Source organism: Lytechinus variegatus, chromosome 5 (genome assembly GCF_018143015.1).
Source record: "Lytechinus variegatus isolate NC3 chromosome 5, Lvar_3.0, whole genome shotgun sequence".
Lineage (NCBI taxonomy): Eukaryota > Metazoa > Echinodermata > Echinoidea > Temnopleuroida > Toxopneustidae > Lytechinus > Lytechinus variegatus.
In genome coordinates this window covers 18,773,002-18,792,653 of record NC_054744.1, presented here as the reverse complement: position 1 = coordinate 18,792,653, position 19,652 = coordinate 18,773,002, and the positions used below count along the sequence as shown (strand labels likewise).

Here is a 19,652-nt window from a genome sequence, read left to right as displayed (position 1 = left end):
GGGTGGACTTGACCTTTAAGACTGGCGTCTACCTATATCCATATAACAATTTGCAGGTTTTGTGCAAACCAATTTTACGAACTTTTTAAAAGTAAGTGGCACTCACTCATGTTCAAATATTTGTCGACAGCCACAACGTCATTCGCTTGAATGACTTATACCAATATGTAAATGTCATGAATGTTGAAAGGCGTTGGGATATTACAATGCACATATACATATTTTTTTAAGGGTAAACGTTTTTTATACTCACTGTACATCACTGGAAAACATAAATCAAATGAAATATTTTCACCATTTAAGGAAACCAAATCCCAAGAAGAGAAGTAATCTTATTGGAAAGAGTAAAATGAGAGGAACAATTAAAAAAAAAGTTTCATCAAAATCGGTTATGAAATAAGCAAGTTATGGGAGTTTGAAAACTCTTGTTGTACTTTCTATATGGGCATCCCCAAATTGGCAAACGTGCATCAAAATGACTGATTTTGTGGACAACTCTCCATTTGTTTTGTACACAAATTTTCAGATTTTCCTCATTATCTGTCAAATTGCATCTTGCCTCCTTCTGAACACTAACATATGTCATGAGAAAATATAATCCACACCATACATGTCAAGGTCAGGAGGAGATGATATGAAATATGTAAAATAAAGGGGAAAATCTGAAAATATGTGTACAAAACAAATGGAGAGTTGTCCACAAAATCAGTCATTTCGAAGCACGTTTGCCAATTTGAGGATCCACATAGTAAGTAAAACAAGACTTTTTAATCGTCCATAACTTGCTTATTTCATAACCGATTTTGATGAGACTTTTTTTAAATTGTTCCTCTCATTTTACTCTTTCCAATAAAATTGCTTCTCTTCTTGGGTTTTGGTTTCCTTTAACTAATAAGTAGAATTGAATAGAGTGAATCTTTAGTATTAGAAGAGTATCATTCCACAAATTGTCAACCTCTTTTTGTCTTTCAATGCTGCATTTTTACTGTTTTTTCCTATTCTTTAATATTTCAGCAAATCGAAATTATGTATTGATTACAATAAACAAATAAGTAATTAATTTAAGCAAGCAACAATGCAGTATTACAATTAACTATCAATCAAAAACATCAGTTCAGTTAAATCTCCATTATCAAACGTAGAGAACAAGACCATTTTTCCTGTTCTTAATCTTATTCATAACAACTCCATGCGCTATTTATGCATAATTCATTACACGTCGTTTCGTTAAAAAAAATTAAAATAAGGACAACCCAAGGCTGAAAAAAGGCTGAGAAGTTTACTCCCCTGCCCCCCCCCCCTCCCCATCAACGCCATTTTCTCTTCTTTAAAGAAATAGTTCACTTGATGACCACAAAAATATCATGATTATCATTATGTGGCCTTGGGACACATAGATAGGAATCCACCCTCTGCTTGGAGACATATTATTTCATTATGTTGAAAATGTTGTATTGTACAATACAAATGGCATAGTTGTTTTGAAATAAACGCCTATTCGATGGTACTATAATTATTTTAAACTATGTTCTTAAAATGCTATGATGTAGTAATGGCAGTTGAAAAGGGAAATGAACAGGAAAAACATCAAAATAGGCATTTAGCGAAATGAGCAGAGTTCCACAGAAAAACAAAACAGATAAAGTCGTTAAAGAAATTCGGGTGGACCGTACCCAGTCCTCAATATGCATTTTGTATATTTTGTTACTTAACGATATTAGTTATATATGTAGCTACATTACGTTCTCTTTAAAACAGCATGGCGCAACAATAACCATGATAACAATTATCTTGTAAAAATCATTATATTAAAAAAATATTCTTACACAACACTTTACTAGAATAATGACAAGAAGATATCAATAAATACAGTATGTAAATGTTGTTTAGGGGTGAAAGTCATTATAAAAAATGTAAATACATCCCCCCACCCACACACACTAGGGATGGGACACCCACACTCAAACCCTCGCACACACAGTTTCTACGCTATTGCTGCTGTCAGATGTTGAGGATTTGTAAAGATCAAATTATCATCTCCGATTTCTGAGAGCTCGTGTAGTCTTTCGTACACCAGTCGTTTGTTTCGAATCATGGTCAAAGCTTTGAGCCAACGGTTTCGTACTCGTCTGCTTGAATATACCCTGTCTTTTGTACTTTGCGAAGCTGAAATATCTGTAATGAGATGGGAGCATCCAAAATGCAAAACTAAACTAATTATTTGCACGCTGAATCCATTCCAGTGTATAATAATGACAATTTATTTTAAGATGATGTTTTCGTTAAATCTAGATTTTCATGTTGCACCATGAGAATACTGATAATCATTTTATAAATGTTGCCCAAGAACTAACATTCTCCAGTATAAAGTTAATTGAGTAAACTAATTATTACGACTGTTGAATGTAACTTTACAAATGTATAAAATTGCAACATTAGCGTGCCAAGGCTGGGCGTTTTAGTCTTTATTATTTGTATTTAAAAAATTAATATGAAAACCTTAACCATGGGAAACCATCGTCTTATATGAAACAAAAATGATTATTTTTATTCTTGTTTCGAAAAAATAATAATTCAAAATGACCCCATTTTCTATACAGAACTGTAGCTGAAATAATAAGGTGGGAAATAATCTTGGAAAAAGATGAAAAAATGGAAATTAATTTGATACGCTAAGAGAAAAGTCATGTGCAATTGACCAATCTACATGTATACCTTTGATAGCGACGTCCCCTTCAAATCCAACAACTATATCATGTTTTTCGACATCGTTGTCTGGTTCGACTACGGCTCTGCTTCTTGACTGGTTGAGTATATGGCAGAATGTGACGACCACAGGATGAGTGAGGCTGACTTCCAATTCAAGAAATGAGCGGTATGCTCCAAAACCTTTTGTGGAGAAGACAAAGAAATATTTAACCATCACAATGTGAAATATAGATGCATATAGGTGACGTTAATTCTTTTTAATTCTAAATATATTTTTATAAAAATGTTTATTTACATGCCCATATCTACTTTCCCATTTTATTTGTTTGTTCTTTTTCTTGATCCTTTTTTTTCTTGTCTCGTACCCCACCCAAATACTTTTAAAAAACATACGAGGTGGTCGCCGAAGTCAGACTTTGATATTAGATTGATATTATAAAGGTTAAATATTACCTTTATCTGCCCATTCAAAGTCACGAGGCGCCAGACACAGGTCGACTCGGCCGATGAGTAGGATGCTGATGACAGCGACTTTGATTATGCGAAGAAGGCTTCCTACGAGACCGACGATGATGTTAAGGAAAAAGAAGAAATGGATGATGATGTGGAAGAGGTGTCTAGGAAAAGGAGGAGATAAAAAGAAATTGATTAATGATGCATATCGACTTAATGACGGATCTTTGGTAAAATTTTAAGAATAGAGTTTGAAGTGAATTGAATACAAGCTATAAATTGATGCACCGGCTTTAATGAAGAGGAATTAACCCATTAATAAGTTGATGAAATCATAAATCAACAATCAAAATACAAAACTACAAATTGACAAGCAAAGCCGATCTTTGAGGGTTTTTTTTTTGCTTAATTATGTATTCATTACTTTAAAAAAATGAGATCGAGGTTGTGACATTATGTAACGACCCAACACCCCCATAGAACAATAAATAAATAATGAAGACTAATTATAAAATTGGGCGAAATTTCACGACCACCCCCTCCTCCTTCCACCCCTTCCCGGCATGATCATTATAAAATTGATACAGAGGAGGGGTAGTTCATAGTTCATGGAAAATATTGGAATGCATTCACTTAGAAATGAATTCGATGTTGACTTTAGATGCCGTGGATATATGTTTATCGAGTCGCAATGAAATGGTGGGGGTCCAACAAAAAATATCAGTTAGTTTACAAACCTGTTATTTATAACCAGTGCACCGTTAGTGTTTCGACGAAGAAAAACAAACCTGGCGAGAATTTGTTGGATCACCATAAATAACACGATACCAAAAAGATACATCCTGTATTAATTAATAATAAACATGATAAAGAGATTGATGATCGCCGATTATTTTGGTTAAACCATACTACTAAAAAATTGTATTTTTAAAACGATACTAAACCCCTTTACAAGTCATGTCGCCTCTTCGCTTCTGAATTCTTTATTCCCAACGACCACCTCAGTGCTAATACAGGTCCAAGAAGGTAAGAAATAAATAGGCTATAATTGTAGGAAAATATAAGAACTAAGAAAAAAGTACGAAATCATCTAGAATGGATTAGTTTTTTATAGCAAAATATGTTTTCTGTGGCCCTAACGCGAAGAATTATTATTGAAACTGTATGAAAAGATGCATCCCGTATACCATGCATGTAGATATCTGCACACTATTTGTGTTTAAGGAATGACGTAGGGCTATTTTAGAGGAATGACGTACGACCAACACAAAATGGAGTAAAGCATTTGAAATAAAGGTAAGATTGATTTTTCCCCCTTACCAATATTGCTGTATCAGTGCAACAATAAGATTAAATCTGATGATGATGACGATAGCAAACATGATTATCCACAATATTATCTGCAACACGAGGAAACCTACGAGTAAGAAGGGGAATATAATGGTAAATGATAACGGCAATGACGTTTGATGATGATGATAATGATGATGATGATGACAATGATAATGATGATGATGATAATGATGATGATGATGATAACGGCAATGAGGATGCATGTAATGATGATGATGATGATGACGATTATAATGATGATGATGATGATAACGGCAATGAGGATGAATGTTATGATGATGATGATGATGGTGATGGTGATAATAGTGATCATGATGATCATTATGATAATTTTGAGCATCTAGAAAACATAATTCGTATAAATCATACATAAATATTTTGGAGTAGATACAATACTAGGCTATAATTGAACTAAGGTCGATTGTGTGAATTCTTGTAACTGGCTAATTTGACTTACTTTATTGAATATTTTCAACTTTCGTAAAGATCAAGTCCACCCTAGCCTCAAGTTGGATTTGATACATTATGTAAAAAGAATAATCCAACAATCATAACGCTAAAAAATAATGTCAGTGAAAGAAAGTATATATAATACGAGTGTGTGTTATATGCATGCAACCCATTTACACACTGCTGAGCATATTGCCGTTTTGTAAAGATCGAGCTGAAGACGATGACTTATTCTTATTTTTCGTCCGATCTTGATGAAATTTTCAGATCCAGCTTGCTTTTCCCCAATTTACTCAAATGAATGATGGAGTGGACTCAGTCCTTATTAACTTTCATAATTATAAATATACAGCAATTTACAATGAGTCAGGTCTTATACGTACCCCAGAATGTATAAGCGATGCTGAGACTTGAGAAACTCAAACATGAAATCTGAAAAAAGACAGCACGGTTTTTCTCATGTTTAGTTAATTTTTCAGTTAATCTTATCATTCTCTGTGCCAGATACTACAAATACATACATTGAAAATAACTTGAAAATCGGAAATTAGTATTTGTGATACCACAGGAAATTATATTTTCAACAAAAACTTGTTGCAATAACTTCCTGGATATTGATCATCGTTTTCAGAACTGAAAAAAATATTATTCTCATTATTTTTCAGACAGGCTCAATCAATATAAAAAAAACGTTCGTGCTTCTCCTCCACTTTCACATCTATTGTTAACCGTTGCTCACCGGTCATGTGCAGTCAAACAATGTACAATGAAACAAAATGTAATGGATTTTACATAAATCCACATTGGCTGGGGTTATTTTTACCACCGCACACAAGATTTACATTTTAACATTAATTCACAGCTTATCAATTTATATGGTTCAACTGGACACAAAATTTATTCATGGATTTATTTTAAACCCCTCTAGTATAAATATAGATTGTTTTTATTGTTCAAACTTACAAGCAAAGAATGCGGTGGAGTAGGTTTATTGCTGAATTTATATCTGTCTCCTTTCCATAATTCTCTTGTGTTTTCTCTATAGAAAAAGGAAAAAAAATATAAAAATGCTGGAAACATTTTACAAACTCTTCAATGTGTATCCATAAAGTTTCTTCTTTTTTTCTTTTTCAGTCTTCACCTTCTTCCACTATTGCCCCTATTTTTTCTTTTTCTTTCGTTCTATTATCTTCTCGATTATAACTGTTGAGACTTCTGGGTGGTGATTCATAAAGCTGTTCGTAAAGTTACGCACAACTTAAGGTGCTATATCCATGATATAGGAATATCATTTAGAACAAGAAATTGTCATCAGTCGTGCGTACAGTCATTCGTAAGTTACGAACAGCTTTATGAAAACCACCCTGCTCTAGGGATTGCTGATGTCCTAACCAAGGGTTCCTCATCAGAAATTGACAAACCTCGCCAGGCAGGGCAATCATTTCTGACAAGCAAAAAAAGTGGTCAAAAGTCATCACCATATTTGGGGGCACTTTTTTCTTCAAAAGTTTCTCACAAGCAAAAATGGATACCATCTCTTTCCGAGGCTCTTATTTCATTCATTTCAATTGGCTTTTATTCTGTTTCTTAATTGTGTCAAGGGGCATTATGCTCCTAGTCTGCAGGTGCAGACCCTGATTGAGATTTTGATCGAAAAGTGGGTCTTAATACAAGACTAGCACGAACAAAACTAGCTGTTTCAATCTCATAGCCCCCCCCCCCACTACCCCCAAAACAAACCTGTAATTCCGCAAGAAGAGAAGACAATTGAAGAACGATATACACATGGCAGGATAACTCGATAGATTAAACGATACTGTGAACAGAAAGGAAAACGATGAATTGATAACTTCGATGCACGACAGAACTACTATTTGCATTTTCGAGAGCCCAGCCTTTCTGTTACCGAACAAAGTCTTTTAGGAGTTAAAGTCTATTTTCTTCTCATACAGGCCTTAGTAGGGACCACTTGGCAATTTTCTTTAATTTTAGAATCACGAAAGTCAGAATTAAGAATCTCAAAAAATGAAATTCATTATTTTTGCATATTGAGGATGCCAGTTTTATTAAATATGAGATCATTTGGTAAACCCTAGATTTGATTGGGCCATGGCAATTATGTCCGAGAAAGGGGCGGCTTAATGATTGATTAAAATTAATTCACAGGGCTATAATACATCATTTTCGTATGCTGGTTCAGACTATTTTAAATTAAACATTCATTTTTCTATCAGATACAGTTACCTGTTACTTGGCATAATAGCTTCTAGGTTGTTTTTTTTTCTTTTTCTATTTTAAGCAGGTAAGCAATTCATGTAATCACAAAATGTGTAGAAAAAAGAAAAATTAATAGATACTTACGCTCAATAATGTCCTGCAACGGACTGGATACCAGTATTAAAGCTTGAAATATCTGCTGAACGATCACAAGGACATTTGCTATATAAATAATGCTCACCTATCGGGGCAAAAAACAAAAAAGAGAATAGGTTTTTAAACGAGTGAAACGCCTCTGATAGTCTCGCCTAATTCATTACCCGATTCAATACAGCAGCAGTGCTAACTTTGAAAACACCTATTGAATAACAATTCACAAAAGAAAACATTCATATTGATTATAAAATATTATGTCCATTGACCCCAAATGACATTTTACCATGATCATGTGATCTAAGAAGAGTGCAAAACACTCATTCATACTATACACAAGAAAAAAAGTAAGTCCCCCCTAAATCAAATTGCTGTAACTTTTGAACCGAATTAGTTTGAGATATGATATTTCATAGGTGGTTTTCTGCACTCAATAAGCAACTCCTGGGGAAAAATGAGATTGATCGGTTGAGTCATGCATGAGTAATTAAAGATTGAATTAAAAATGACCATTTTTAAAAGTCACAAGAGTCGTTTTTCAGTTTGTTGAAATACAAAGTTGGGCAAACGTTGTTTTCAGGTGAATTTTATGGTGTTATACTGTTTTACTATCCATCATTCAACCACTTCAGACCAGATTTTGATATCGTATGTTCGGGTTGAGTGAACACAATGTATTGCAGGGGCTGCGGAAGCGGGGGGGTGGGCTTCAGCCCCAACTTTTTTCCAAAAGCATGTACAAAAATGTAAAAATAACCACACGATTTTGATTTTTTGCATGATCAGCCCCCCTCCTCACTTTTGGCCCAGTCCTCCCCCCCCCCACTTTGAAAACCGTTCAGCGGCCCCTGAATTGTGACGTATTATCATAGGGGTTTATGGTAGTATCCTCTACAACTTGTTAGATCATGTTAAAATTTGAAAATGTTGGTGGCTTCCCCGATTATACGCCCCTTCCCCTATTGTAAAATTCTGGATCTACCACTGATTTGTCCATACATTCAACTGATCCTGAGAAATTGTTAGGAAAAGAATACATTTATGCAGTATAAAGAGTATTAATTCTTAAGTTTTCGATTGTGCTCACTCAGCCATGAAAATGTTTAAAATTCGGAAAGTATGTGGTGATAGAAATGATGGATGATAAAAACAACAGCAATTAAAGTCACATTTGAAACCGAATTCGCCCCCAATACTCACTTTATTATCCTTTAAAATGCGTCTGTGACATTGAAAATACCAATTTTCCCACTTTGATGCGTGCTCACTCATCCATAAATAAACGAATCGATTTCATTTTTGCACAAAATTTTGCCCATAGGTTGATAAACATTACTGCCAAACGACATTGCTAAAGACAGCCTTGAAAAAAAGTTCCACCATATTGAATAAGGGGTTACTTATTCGTAAACATATGCACCCATAATGTACACAAGTCTATGAGGGAGGAAGTCAAAATTTTGAAATGAGGGTTTGTTTCATGGACGGTTTTTGTTACTTCTGCCAACAGTTATTTCATGAAACTTCGCACATGGCTTCAGAGTAACACTATCCAAAAGGTGCGCACACCAAAATAACCATTCGATGCGGCACAGAGTGGGGCCAAGGCCTTGAACTTTCTTCTCATTTGCATAATTTTCGAGTATTATGTGCTCACTGATGCATTAAACATCGGGATTTTCACAAAAATTAAATCAAATGAACTATGCAAGGAGGTTTGTGACAAATATCCATAGTTACAATTTGCATTTTTTCCAATAACGTAAAAAGAGCTAATCACATTCCACATGTTCATTCAAGCGTGAATGTTTAATTAAACGCCTTTGAATCATTGAAGCATGTTAATTGGTCATGAACACAACGAAAAAGTTGAGAAAAGATCATTTTCAGTTACCAAAATGAAACAATACTTGCCTATGATATTTGAAAATCGTATTTTTTGTTTTCAATAAATGTTCATTGAACCGTGAAACGATGAATATTGTTGAAGAAACTCTTCCCAAAAATAACTGTCATCATATTCTATCATTTTTATTGATAGAAACCTGTAAAATATCCAATTATAGCAAATTCGGACTGGTGTTTATTCAACCGTGAAATTTAGCCAAAAAGTTGTATCGTCTGTTAGAAAGTACCTTTTGTAAGCCTTCTGACTATTTTTCATGATGAGAATGTGGAATTAGTTCCAATAAAATGGAATCAAAGTCACGATATTTGGCTTGTGACTTTTGAAAAGTGACATTTTTGCCTTCTGACGGTGCTCACTGAAGCATGACGTAAAATACGTCCATAACATTTACTCAGAGGGTAGCTTATAAAATTACCTATACGCTCATGTAAAAATATATTAAAAACTCGAATTGGTTTGGAAATTATTGATGTTTGTTTAAGGGGGGACTTACTTTTTTTGTTGTGTATAGATATATCCTTATGCCTATGTTTCGTGAGCTACATACATAATATGTAGATCCATATACTTTCTTAGTTATTTTGCCAATCCAACAACTACCCCTAACACGGCCAAAGTTCATGACCATAAATGACCTTTGATCTTGGTCATGTGACCTGAAACGCACACATATTCAGGGATACATGGATACTCTTATGTCAAGGTTTCATGAACCATATCCATAAACTTTTAAAGTTATGATGACAATTCCACAAATACCCCCACCATTAACAAAGTTTGTTGACCCTAAATGATCTTTGACCTTAGTGATGTTAGTCATGTGACCTGGAACTCGCACAGGATCTTTGGGGATATTTGATTGCTCTTATATCTAAGTTTCATGAACAAGATCCATAAAATTTCAATGTTATGATGACAATTCCACAAATACACCAACATGGCCAAAGTTCGTTGACCGTAAGTCACCTTTGACTTTGGTCATGTGACCTGAAACTCAGGCAGGATCTTCAGTGATACACCATTACTCTAATATATAAGTTTCATGAGCTAGGTTAATATACTTTCTAAGTTATGACATTTCAAAAACTTAACCTTGGTTAAGATATCGATATTGATTCCCCCAACATGGTATAAGTTCATTGACCCTAGATTACCTTTGTCCTTATCTGTGTGACCTGAAACTCTGAAAGGATGTTCCGAAATACTTGATTACCCTTATGTCCATGTTTCATGAACTAGGACCAATTACTTTCTCAGTTATGATGACATTAAAAAAATATTAACCTTGGTTTAGATTTCAATGTTGACGACACCGCCGCCGTCGGAAAAGCGGCGCCTATGCAGACGAGACAAAAATGTATGGACGTTACAAGGAATTTTCGTAAAATTACAAATCAAGCGTAACGATCTAGGCATTGCAAAAGGACTGACTAGAGTTGCAATTGATCGCAAATCAACTTTAGATTTAATTTTCATGATTGATTTCGAATATTGAATGTAGTAAGTTTCTTGCAACGCCCCTTATGTTATATATGATATAAATGTATTTCCCACAATGCTGAAAGAGGAAGTGGTTATTATTTGGGGTTAGCAGACAAATTGTTTTAAAACAATGACTGTACAATCCTCGCAATTGTATGATGATATTATTTCTCCTGGAATACTCTTTACAAGGATTACTATGAACATAATCAACCCACCTTTTACATCAATACTGTTTTCACAACTCTATATCTAACTTAAGAAATCAATAGGTGTTATGTTTTCATAACATTTCGATGAAAATTTTCAACGATTTGCTCAATGAATTTCACGATTGTTTAGTTCATATTATTTTCAACCTGGATCACCCCCTTTTAGAATGGGATCGGTTTGGCAGCCTCACCGGCACACCAACGCCAGAACAAAATCTTATCTTTAAAAAAAGAAAATCTTGGCCAAGGCGACAAGGAAACAAAATTTGGAGGATATAATTAACCCCAGTCTCAATATAGTACTTCAGAGGTAAAGGACTGTATTTTACAAACCGGGTATTTTCCCTAGCATATAGGCCTACTGTTAATTACAAGTCACATTTTGTATTCATGCAGAGCTCTCTTCTCTATTATAGTCAAATGGTAATTTACAGGGCTATAGGCTTTTTTTTATTAGCCAACGGGGGCTAAAAAGCCCTCAGCCCCCGTGTATCCTAGTTCTATCCTACCTCTAATTACTACCATGGTCTCCCCGGAGAACTGAAGCCAGTGCAAGCATTCAAGCAAGGCTGTAAAAAATGCTAGTCATATTAATTGGCTAGTTCTGAGCTTCATGAAGCATGCAAGTACCGACAGTTATTCATTATCTGACAATTGCCATGGCAACCGTCAGAGGCGAGTACTTCCCCGCCAAATTTATTACGATTATATTCGTGCCTTCACACCATCAAAAGGATGAAATTCTCATTTAATATTCATCGACAACAATATTTGCCTTGTTAAAAATTCAATATTCATGTTTAAAATCGTACCTGATAAAGAACAATGAGAGAGAGTCCAACTGTACAGATAATTCGCGTTGAATATCGAAATCCTGAACAAGATGAAAAAGAAATATTGGTGGTACTTATCATTTTGCAATTGTTGGTGGTTTAGTTGTTTGTTTTTGGTATGTTCTTGTTGATTTTTGTTTATATCGTTGACATGATAGATACATGTATATCGATTCATTCATGATTCAAATAACACACACAAAATAATAATGATTGTAATAATGAACTATGAAATCGATATGAATACTTTTCAACCGCCCAATAAATGATACAATGTTGTGGGGGAAAACACAATCATATACTGTGCAGCTCAATACAAAAAAATTCTACAAAAATTATTTACAATGTGCAGGTGTGTGGGATGGTGGAGGGTTCTGCTACAGGGGAATCTAGGGACAGGGGGCGAACCCCCCCTCCCGTGAATTTTAAGCATTGACCACCCCCCCAAAAAAAAAAAAAAGATAAGAAATACAGAAAGAAAATGGAAGAAATAAAAGTATAAAAAGAGAGATCTGGGTCGAGTTATTACATTACCCCTGTTATTTAACTGAAAAAATGACGTCATCACATTAAGGTCGGGTCTTCTCCCCTCCCCCTTCCTATGAAGATACATAAATTGACACCCGCCCCTACGTGTTCTGGAATATTCTAAAAAGATATGAAATAATAAATATTCTACAAAGGAATTTAAATGTGACTTTCTTACCAGGAAAGGTGGGATTTATCAGACGAATTAACTGCTTTAATTTGCCCTTTGGTTCCATATGCCTGAAATGCAAAATATCACGCAGAGTTATGCATTAATGCGTTTGTATTTATCAACGTATTTGTTTAAAGGTCAAGTCCACCCCAAAAAATGTTGATTTGAATAAACTGAGAAAAATCCAACTAGCATAACACTGAAAATTTCATCAAAATCTGATGTAAAATAAGAAAGTTTGACACTTTAAACTTTCGCTTATTTGCCACAAAACAGTGATATGCACAACAGTCAGTGACATACAAATGAGTTAGTCGATGATGTCCCTCACTCTCTATTTCTTTTGTTTTTCATTGTTTGAATTATACAATATTTCATTTTTTACAGATTTGAAAATAAGGACCAACTTGACTGAACCATATAGTATTAAACAATGCTACATACGTTACACACGTTCAGGGTGGAATTAACGTTGTTTCACTTGATAATAAGGAAAAAATCAGAATGTTCCATATTTCATACATAAAATCCAAAAGAAATATTCCGGGGCCGCGGAACCGGGGGCCTGGGGGGCTTCAGCCCCCACTTTTTTTCCAAAACCGTGTAGAATAATGTAAAAATGACCATATGATTGTGATTTTTAGCATGGTCAGCCCCCCCCCCCCCCACTTTGAAAACCGTTCCGCAGCCCCTGATATTGAGTGAGTGACGTCATCAGCCTCCTCATTTGCATACCGACCAGGATGTACATAACTGTTTTGTGAAATCAAGCGAAACTTTAAATGAAGTAACTTTCTTATTTTACATCCGAATTTGATAAAATTTTCAGTGTTATGCTTGTTGGATGTTTCTCTTCTTGTGCAAATCAACTCTTTGTTGGGGTGGACTCGTCCTTTAACTAAATGCGGAATACAGAAATAAACTATATTGAAAAGAATATACACTATTTCCAAAAGTAGGCTTACTATAGATACCAGGAAATTCAATGCTGATGATAGATAAAGGGAAAATATTTGCCTACTTTTATATGCCATATAGCGTCTTAATGATTCAGGTTTATCTGTCATATTTTACATTAACAATAGTATGCATCTTTTATAACATTTATTTTCACTTCAATAATGAAATCGATAATCTAACCGTATTACTACATAACCAAAATTTATCTCGTTCAAAATAACATGAAATATTATTTTTAAATGAAGCTCAAGGAAAATACTTTTTTGTGTTCTGCATCAGTATATTACTTTGCAAATTTGTCAAGAAGTGGGTACCGTTTCATTTTGTCAACTTATGGGTCCTATAGTAATCACGTGCTTCAAATGGCATTTTTCTCAAAACTTTTCTTTTCTTTTTTTTATTGTTGAAGAACACATTTATTCCCACGTCTTTTCATATGTGAAATCATATACATCAATGCAATTTTTCAAATCCATTCAATGCCATGTAAATCATATATACCTTTTCCATGTAATCGCCGGTAATAAGAGATATTTGACTCGTTCATAGTAGTGAGTATGTTTGAAGTCGTCGTCGCTCATGGAAGGACTGATGCTCTGACAATCAAGAAAGATGAATGAACATGACTTGTATAACCTCTAGTAAGAACAGAGCCATTATATCAATGACTCTGAATAGAGTGATCCATTTATATAAAGTATTTATTTATATAAAGTATATTTTTATGTGCATGTTTATGTATTTATATTCAATCTCATATCTTGTGCAATGTATTTTATTGTGATTTTTTATTAAATAAAACCAAACGAAACAAAAAAGTCTGAATAGTGATGATATATTCAATTTTGTATGATGCAAATAATCTTCATTTCATGGTTAAAGAAAAATCGCAAGGAAAGCGGGTTCGAGAACACTTATAAGCCAATATAATATAATGTATATTTACCAATCTCTATGAGTAAAAATAATCATCTTCTAGATTTATGATACTTTGAAAAGTTTGATTAATTATAACCTTTAAGCCCCACCCGCCCCCCTGATTATCACATTATTATCCCCACATGGCACTTGGAAGCGGGGATATTGGGGTCTGTTGACGGTTGGTAAAAGAGTTTGCTGAACAAGGGGTGGTCAAAATGTGGTAGTCATCTATTGATTTGATCAACAGTTTGTCAAAAATTTCGATCAACAATATTGTCGCCGTAAATTTTGCCCAACTACCTTTTTTTATCTTTGGTATAATGGATAAATAAATTTCATGTTTTGGATAACAATGAACAGAATCTGTTATGATCTATTATTTAATCATGATAAATACCTGTGAAACCGATGTATTTCTAAATCGCTTAACAAACCGCCAGATGAAAAAAGCGGATAATCCGGAACTTGATACCACAGCCGGGGCGTAACTCAGACCGTTTGTTAGACCGATGACGGACTGAAAAGGGACAAGGAACATCGCCGATGAAAGTGGATGATAAAGGTGACAGGATGAGCTATGTAGTTACTTTGTGGCGATCATGCAAAATGAAATGGATCTAGCAATATGTCGTTAGGTTCATGTAATTCCAAAATGAATTATGCCAATTACCAGTACGAGGATTCAAACTAATAAGTAGTCTGTAGGAACAGACCCCTGTTTTCGCAATTCGCATAGTGATATTGCAAAGTCTGAGGTATAGTAAGACTAGAGTCACGTATGGACTGTGGCTGGCTCTACCACACAAACTGAGTTTGGCGTCTAATCTACACCCTAGACATGGTATGCTTGGTTAAAGCATGGAGCTAACAGAGATAGCTCTATGGTTAAAGTGTCAAATATGAGTCTGTGCTTGCAAGTAGCGTAATGAACAAAAAAAATCGAGGGGGCTAAATATATGGCATATCGTGCAAAATTTATAAAGTGAAATGTTCGGATTTTTTTTTAGTCCAAAAGTCCAGTTTTGTTGTAGATTTTGACAAAATATTCAGAAAATATCATATTTCACACTTATTTCTCTCTTTTCTCTTCATTCCTTTTCTCTTTTTCTTTTCTTCGTAGTGAAAAGTGGGGGTGTTCCTGGACTATGGACAATCTACTCCCCCCCCCCCCCCCGCCGCCCACCAGAAACCTATATCATAAACTCGTTTATTTATTTATTTTTTTAATAAATCAATGTACCTAAGGACTATGCAACCAATAACATTGACAACGACACGCGCAACTCGTCCTTGCGATGGTAATAAGCGCTATAGAAGTGAAAATTTGATATTGATAGCTATTACATGTACTTACCCCAACAGGACAGACTGTGTAAATGAATATATACATCGAAAACCTACAGATAAAGTAAAAGGGTAAAACAAATAATTTAACAACATTGTTTACTGAAGAGGGAACAGTGTAGAGCCTATATATAGGGACCTAAACACTGGATGCCCAACGAATTCACAATGTGCTCCAATCATCTTTAAACCGTATACATACATCAAAATTTACATAATCGAAAACAATATTTAGATTATTTGTATCAATCTATATTATTCATTTGCTACCTATAGACCTTGCTGAAAAGCTAACTCTATGTTATGTTTTAAGAAAAATCAGTTTAATTTGGTTTACATTATTGTTTTCGCGGAGCCCGCTGCATGGTAGAGCAGTTTCCTAACTGAAGTGGCTATCCTGGGTAAATAAAACGTTTATATTATATATTATCATTATCATCAAATTTATGGTACAAAAAATGTCAAAGTATAATGTAAAGCATTAAGTTTGAAAAATGGACTCAAACAATGATCTATGATGTAGACTGCTGATGAATAACCCGTCATTAAATTACGGTATACTTAATGATCTGGAAGAGGTAATTTATTGTTAGATGAAAATCAAGAAGTACTATAAACACATGTTGTGTGAAATATTGACCTAAAATCTTAAATTACGATAAACTGTCGAGATTTATTTTGGTGAATGAAACCATTTACCAAGAGTGGAATGGGTAAATCAAAATCTCTGTAGAATCTAGAATATGTATACAGCTTTGATGTCCTATCCTTGAATAATAACATAAAATACTAACAATTAATGATAGTAATAATGATAATAATAATTATAATAATAATATTGATGATGATGATGATGATGATAATGGTGATAATGCTGGTGATGATGATAATAATAATAATAAAATTACCTTCATCATTTCACTTCAGATAAGCAAAAACATTATTGAGAAAGCGTGTTAACACTCAAAGAGCAATTCAATGTCTAATAAAGCTCATTGCACCTTCGCAATTAAGGGCTACGTCAAGATATTTCGATAGGGGACAAAATCAGTTCTGGACAAAATGAAATAAAAGTGACGCCTTTCTGTTTTCTTTCTCAGTTGAATAAAAAGGGTGACGACACAAAACTCCTCTTTTCTTCCCTGCACCTATACTCTTACTTCTTCTCTTTTGTTTCACTTCTTGAAAAGCAAAGTGACAACTTATGACCCCTGTATAGCGCCGTCCCTGTTTTGTAATAATTGAATGTGAGAATGATAGTTTAATTATTGTATATTGGATCTTTACTATAAATTTATATTCAGAACTTCAAAAGATTTAATTTATTCTCAATAACAGAATAACTAAATAAGAATACGCAGCTTCATAAAAACAATTTCTAAGCACTGTACAGGGGCGGCGAAATGTATTTTCGTTTAAGGAGTCAAAAGGACATGTCAAAATTGGCATTTTGGTGAAAACTCATGTTTTCACCATGAGATTATCACCTGTGTGAAGTGTGTCTTTTGCAGTAATCAAGTTGAGCAAAGCCTCTTTGAAGTGATTTCTGATTGATTAAACATATATTTAGGCTTTTTTTCCACTAGCGAGCAGTTAATTTAAATAATTTTCAGATTTAAAGTTGTGAAACACACATTTGGTCAACTATGGCGCTAAATACTCTCAAAAGGGTAACCTTGCGAGATATTGCGAACGCGAATCGCCGAGCTCAAACTTTTTGACATTTTATGAAATAAGACATGAAAATCACACATTCCTAGCATTTTTTTTTGTTATGAAAAAGATATGTATCTAGTGACTGATGAATAGGATACTTATTTCACCAATCGAATAATGCGAGCGCGAAGCGCGAACTGAAAATTTGGGATTATCCAACCTGAAAACTGTACATTCTATACACTTTTTGTAACCAAGAACACTAGTTCCTTACTAAACAATAATTGATGCGAGCACGAAGCGCGAGCCAAAGAAAATTGTGACTCTCTAATCTAAAATGTATTATGTCTTACTTCCAAAGGGTATTTCATTTTGAAAAAGGGCACATAGTTTCACTCTGAAAAAGGGGCACTTTACATTTTAAAATTTTTAAAAATTGAGGGGGGACACGGGCAAAAAAATTGACAAGCAAAAAAAAAAAAAAAAAAAAAAGGTCATCAGCTAAAAATTTAGGGGGTATCGTCCCCCCAACTCAAATGTAGAGGGGGACACGTCCCCCCGTCCCCCCCCCCGCTGCCTATGCCTGGCACTGCATGTTAATGAATTTGGATCCTGAAGTGGATCTAAGTTTCATTCTTACCAGTTGCAGGCAAACAAGAGTCCGATGACGTCTGTTATGAAGTTACTATACGTGATGCAAACAAGAAGAGGGTAGAAGACTAGTCCTGCAACGACGATGCACATATACTTGATGAGGGCCCATAGAAAAACTGTGTATTTGAAAGGAAATAGGTGAGATAAATAAAAAAAATATATATAAATTTCTTTATTTTTGGAAAAAAACAAGCATAATAAACCATACGAATTGATTATGCCCCCTATGGATTTTTTTAAAATCATAAAACATTTGATAAAATTTAGAACATTTATAATTATTATTATAGTTATTAATGTATGTATATTATTTAGTGTTGGGTCATAATAAGCTGTAAAAGAGGAATGAAATGTTACGACTTTGATGATTATAAGTTATGATTATGAATATCATCATCCAACTTACATCGAACTGTAGATGAATATTGAACCAGAAATTGTTGGGCTTCTTGACTTCCCGAATCCAGTTGAAGAAGATCCAAAATGACGTTGCTCGTAACCATGAATGCAAAGACATATGGTAGTCGATTCGAATATAAATCAATGAAATTCATGGGGCTGGAAAAGGAAAAAAATTTGCCGAAGTCATATGTTATTTTAACATAACGCCGATTTGTTTATGAAATTTGCAATCACTTAATAATCATTAATTTTGTAAAATTTTGTAATTGACTTTAAGTTGTTATAATAAAAACATAATTATAAAAACGCATAAACATATATTGCTATCTATTTATTTTTTATTTATTTATTTATTTATTTGTTTCTGCATGTCATGATAATGTACATAGTGTAACCATCACAAAATTGATTACATTGAATTTTACATAATAATAATAATGTATAATTATGATGATTAACATAACATTAACATAACTGATTATAACAAGGTTGCAGACATGCAGTGGTATGACAAAATAAGCAGATGCTTGAGCTGTTGTCAGACCTTTGGATATATGAAATGTATACATAATATAAAAACAATACTGAAAGTCAAAACTAATGATTACTCAAAGAAGGGAAAGAAAAAGAAAAACAAAACAAAGAAAACTAAATAAACAAATTATTATGTTCCACAACTATTTACAAATATTTACAAGGAGTGTGTGAGGCGTAATAATACTTGAAATTATATCATAAGTTTAAAATGTACAGTACAACAAAATGTGTCTTGCTAAGAAAATTACATCTTAGAGACAAGTATGCGTTTTACCGCATTTTTGAAGGAATGCACTGATAATATATTCCTAATACTAGTAGGTATTGAATTCCAAACATCAGGTCCATAATGTCTGACAGATTTGTGAGCCAACAGTGTGCGAGGGTTATACAAATGCATATTAGATGCTTGTCTTGTGTGGTAGGTATGGATAGTATTATTTTGTTGAAACATATTGGAAAAGCAGGTAGGTAACATTTTGGCATTAAACCGATACATAAAAAGGGAAGTTTGAAGAAAATGGACATCATCAACAGTAAGACATTGCAGCTTTATAAAGAGAGGGCGTGTATGATCACGGTAACCAACTCCAGCACAAATGCGAATTGCTTTCTTTTGCAACAAAAGAATTGGGTTTGTGACACTCGTTGATGTTGCCCAAAGAATATTGCAATATGACACATAAGGTAGAACAGCATTGTCTTGT

General features: G+C 34.0%; 1 protein-coding gene across 1 annotated transcript; it reads right to left on the bottom strand.

Moving 5' to 3' along the window:
* Positions 1–1,984: 1,984 nt before the first annotated feature.
* On the bottom strand, positions 1,985–18,509 carry LOC121414927 (stimulated by retinoic acid gene 6 protein-like). The gene is made up of 16 exons (XM_041607974.1): positions 18,413–18,509; positions 17,993–18,122; positions 15,707–15,749; positions 14,750–14,869; positions 13,933–14,027; positions 12,478–12,539; positions 11,751–11,812; positions 7,327–7,423; positions 6,706–6,781; positions 5,929–6,004; positions 5,349–5,397; positions 4,483–4,579; positions 3,900–4,004; positions 3,163–3,326; positions 2,716–2,889; positions 1,985–2,175 (listed from the first exon to the last, which is right to left on the bottom strand). Exons 1-16 carry the CDS (start codon positions 18,507–18,509, stop codon positions 1,985–1,987), a joined length of 1,638 nt encoding a protein of 545 aa, XP_041463908.1.
* Between the last annotated feature and the right edge of the window lie 1,143 nt (positions 18,510–19,652).

What these genes read in the sequence shown, in the direction of transcription:
- LOC121414927 (XM_041607974.1), bottom strand. Translation starts at nt 18,509, where the DNA reads ATGGTTACGAGCAACGTCATTTTGGATCTTCTTCAACTGGATTCGGGA. An exon ending in CTCTTGTTTGCCTGCAACTG is followed by an intron (nt 15,750 to 17,992) that starts GTAAGAATGAAA and finishes CTTTATCTGTAG; the next exon opens with GTTTTCGATGTATATATTCA. An exon ending in CTCTCATTGTTCTTTATCAG is followed by an intron (nt 7,424 to 11,750) that starts GTACGATTTTAA and finishes TTGCCCCGATAG; the next exon opens with GTGAGCATTATTTATATAGC.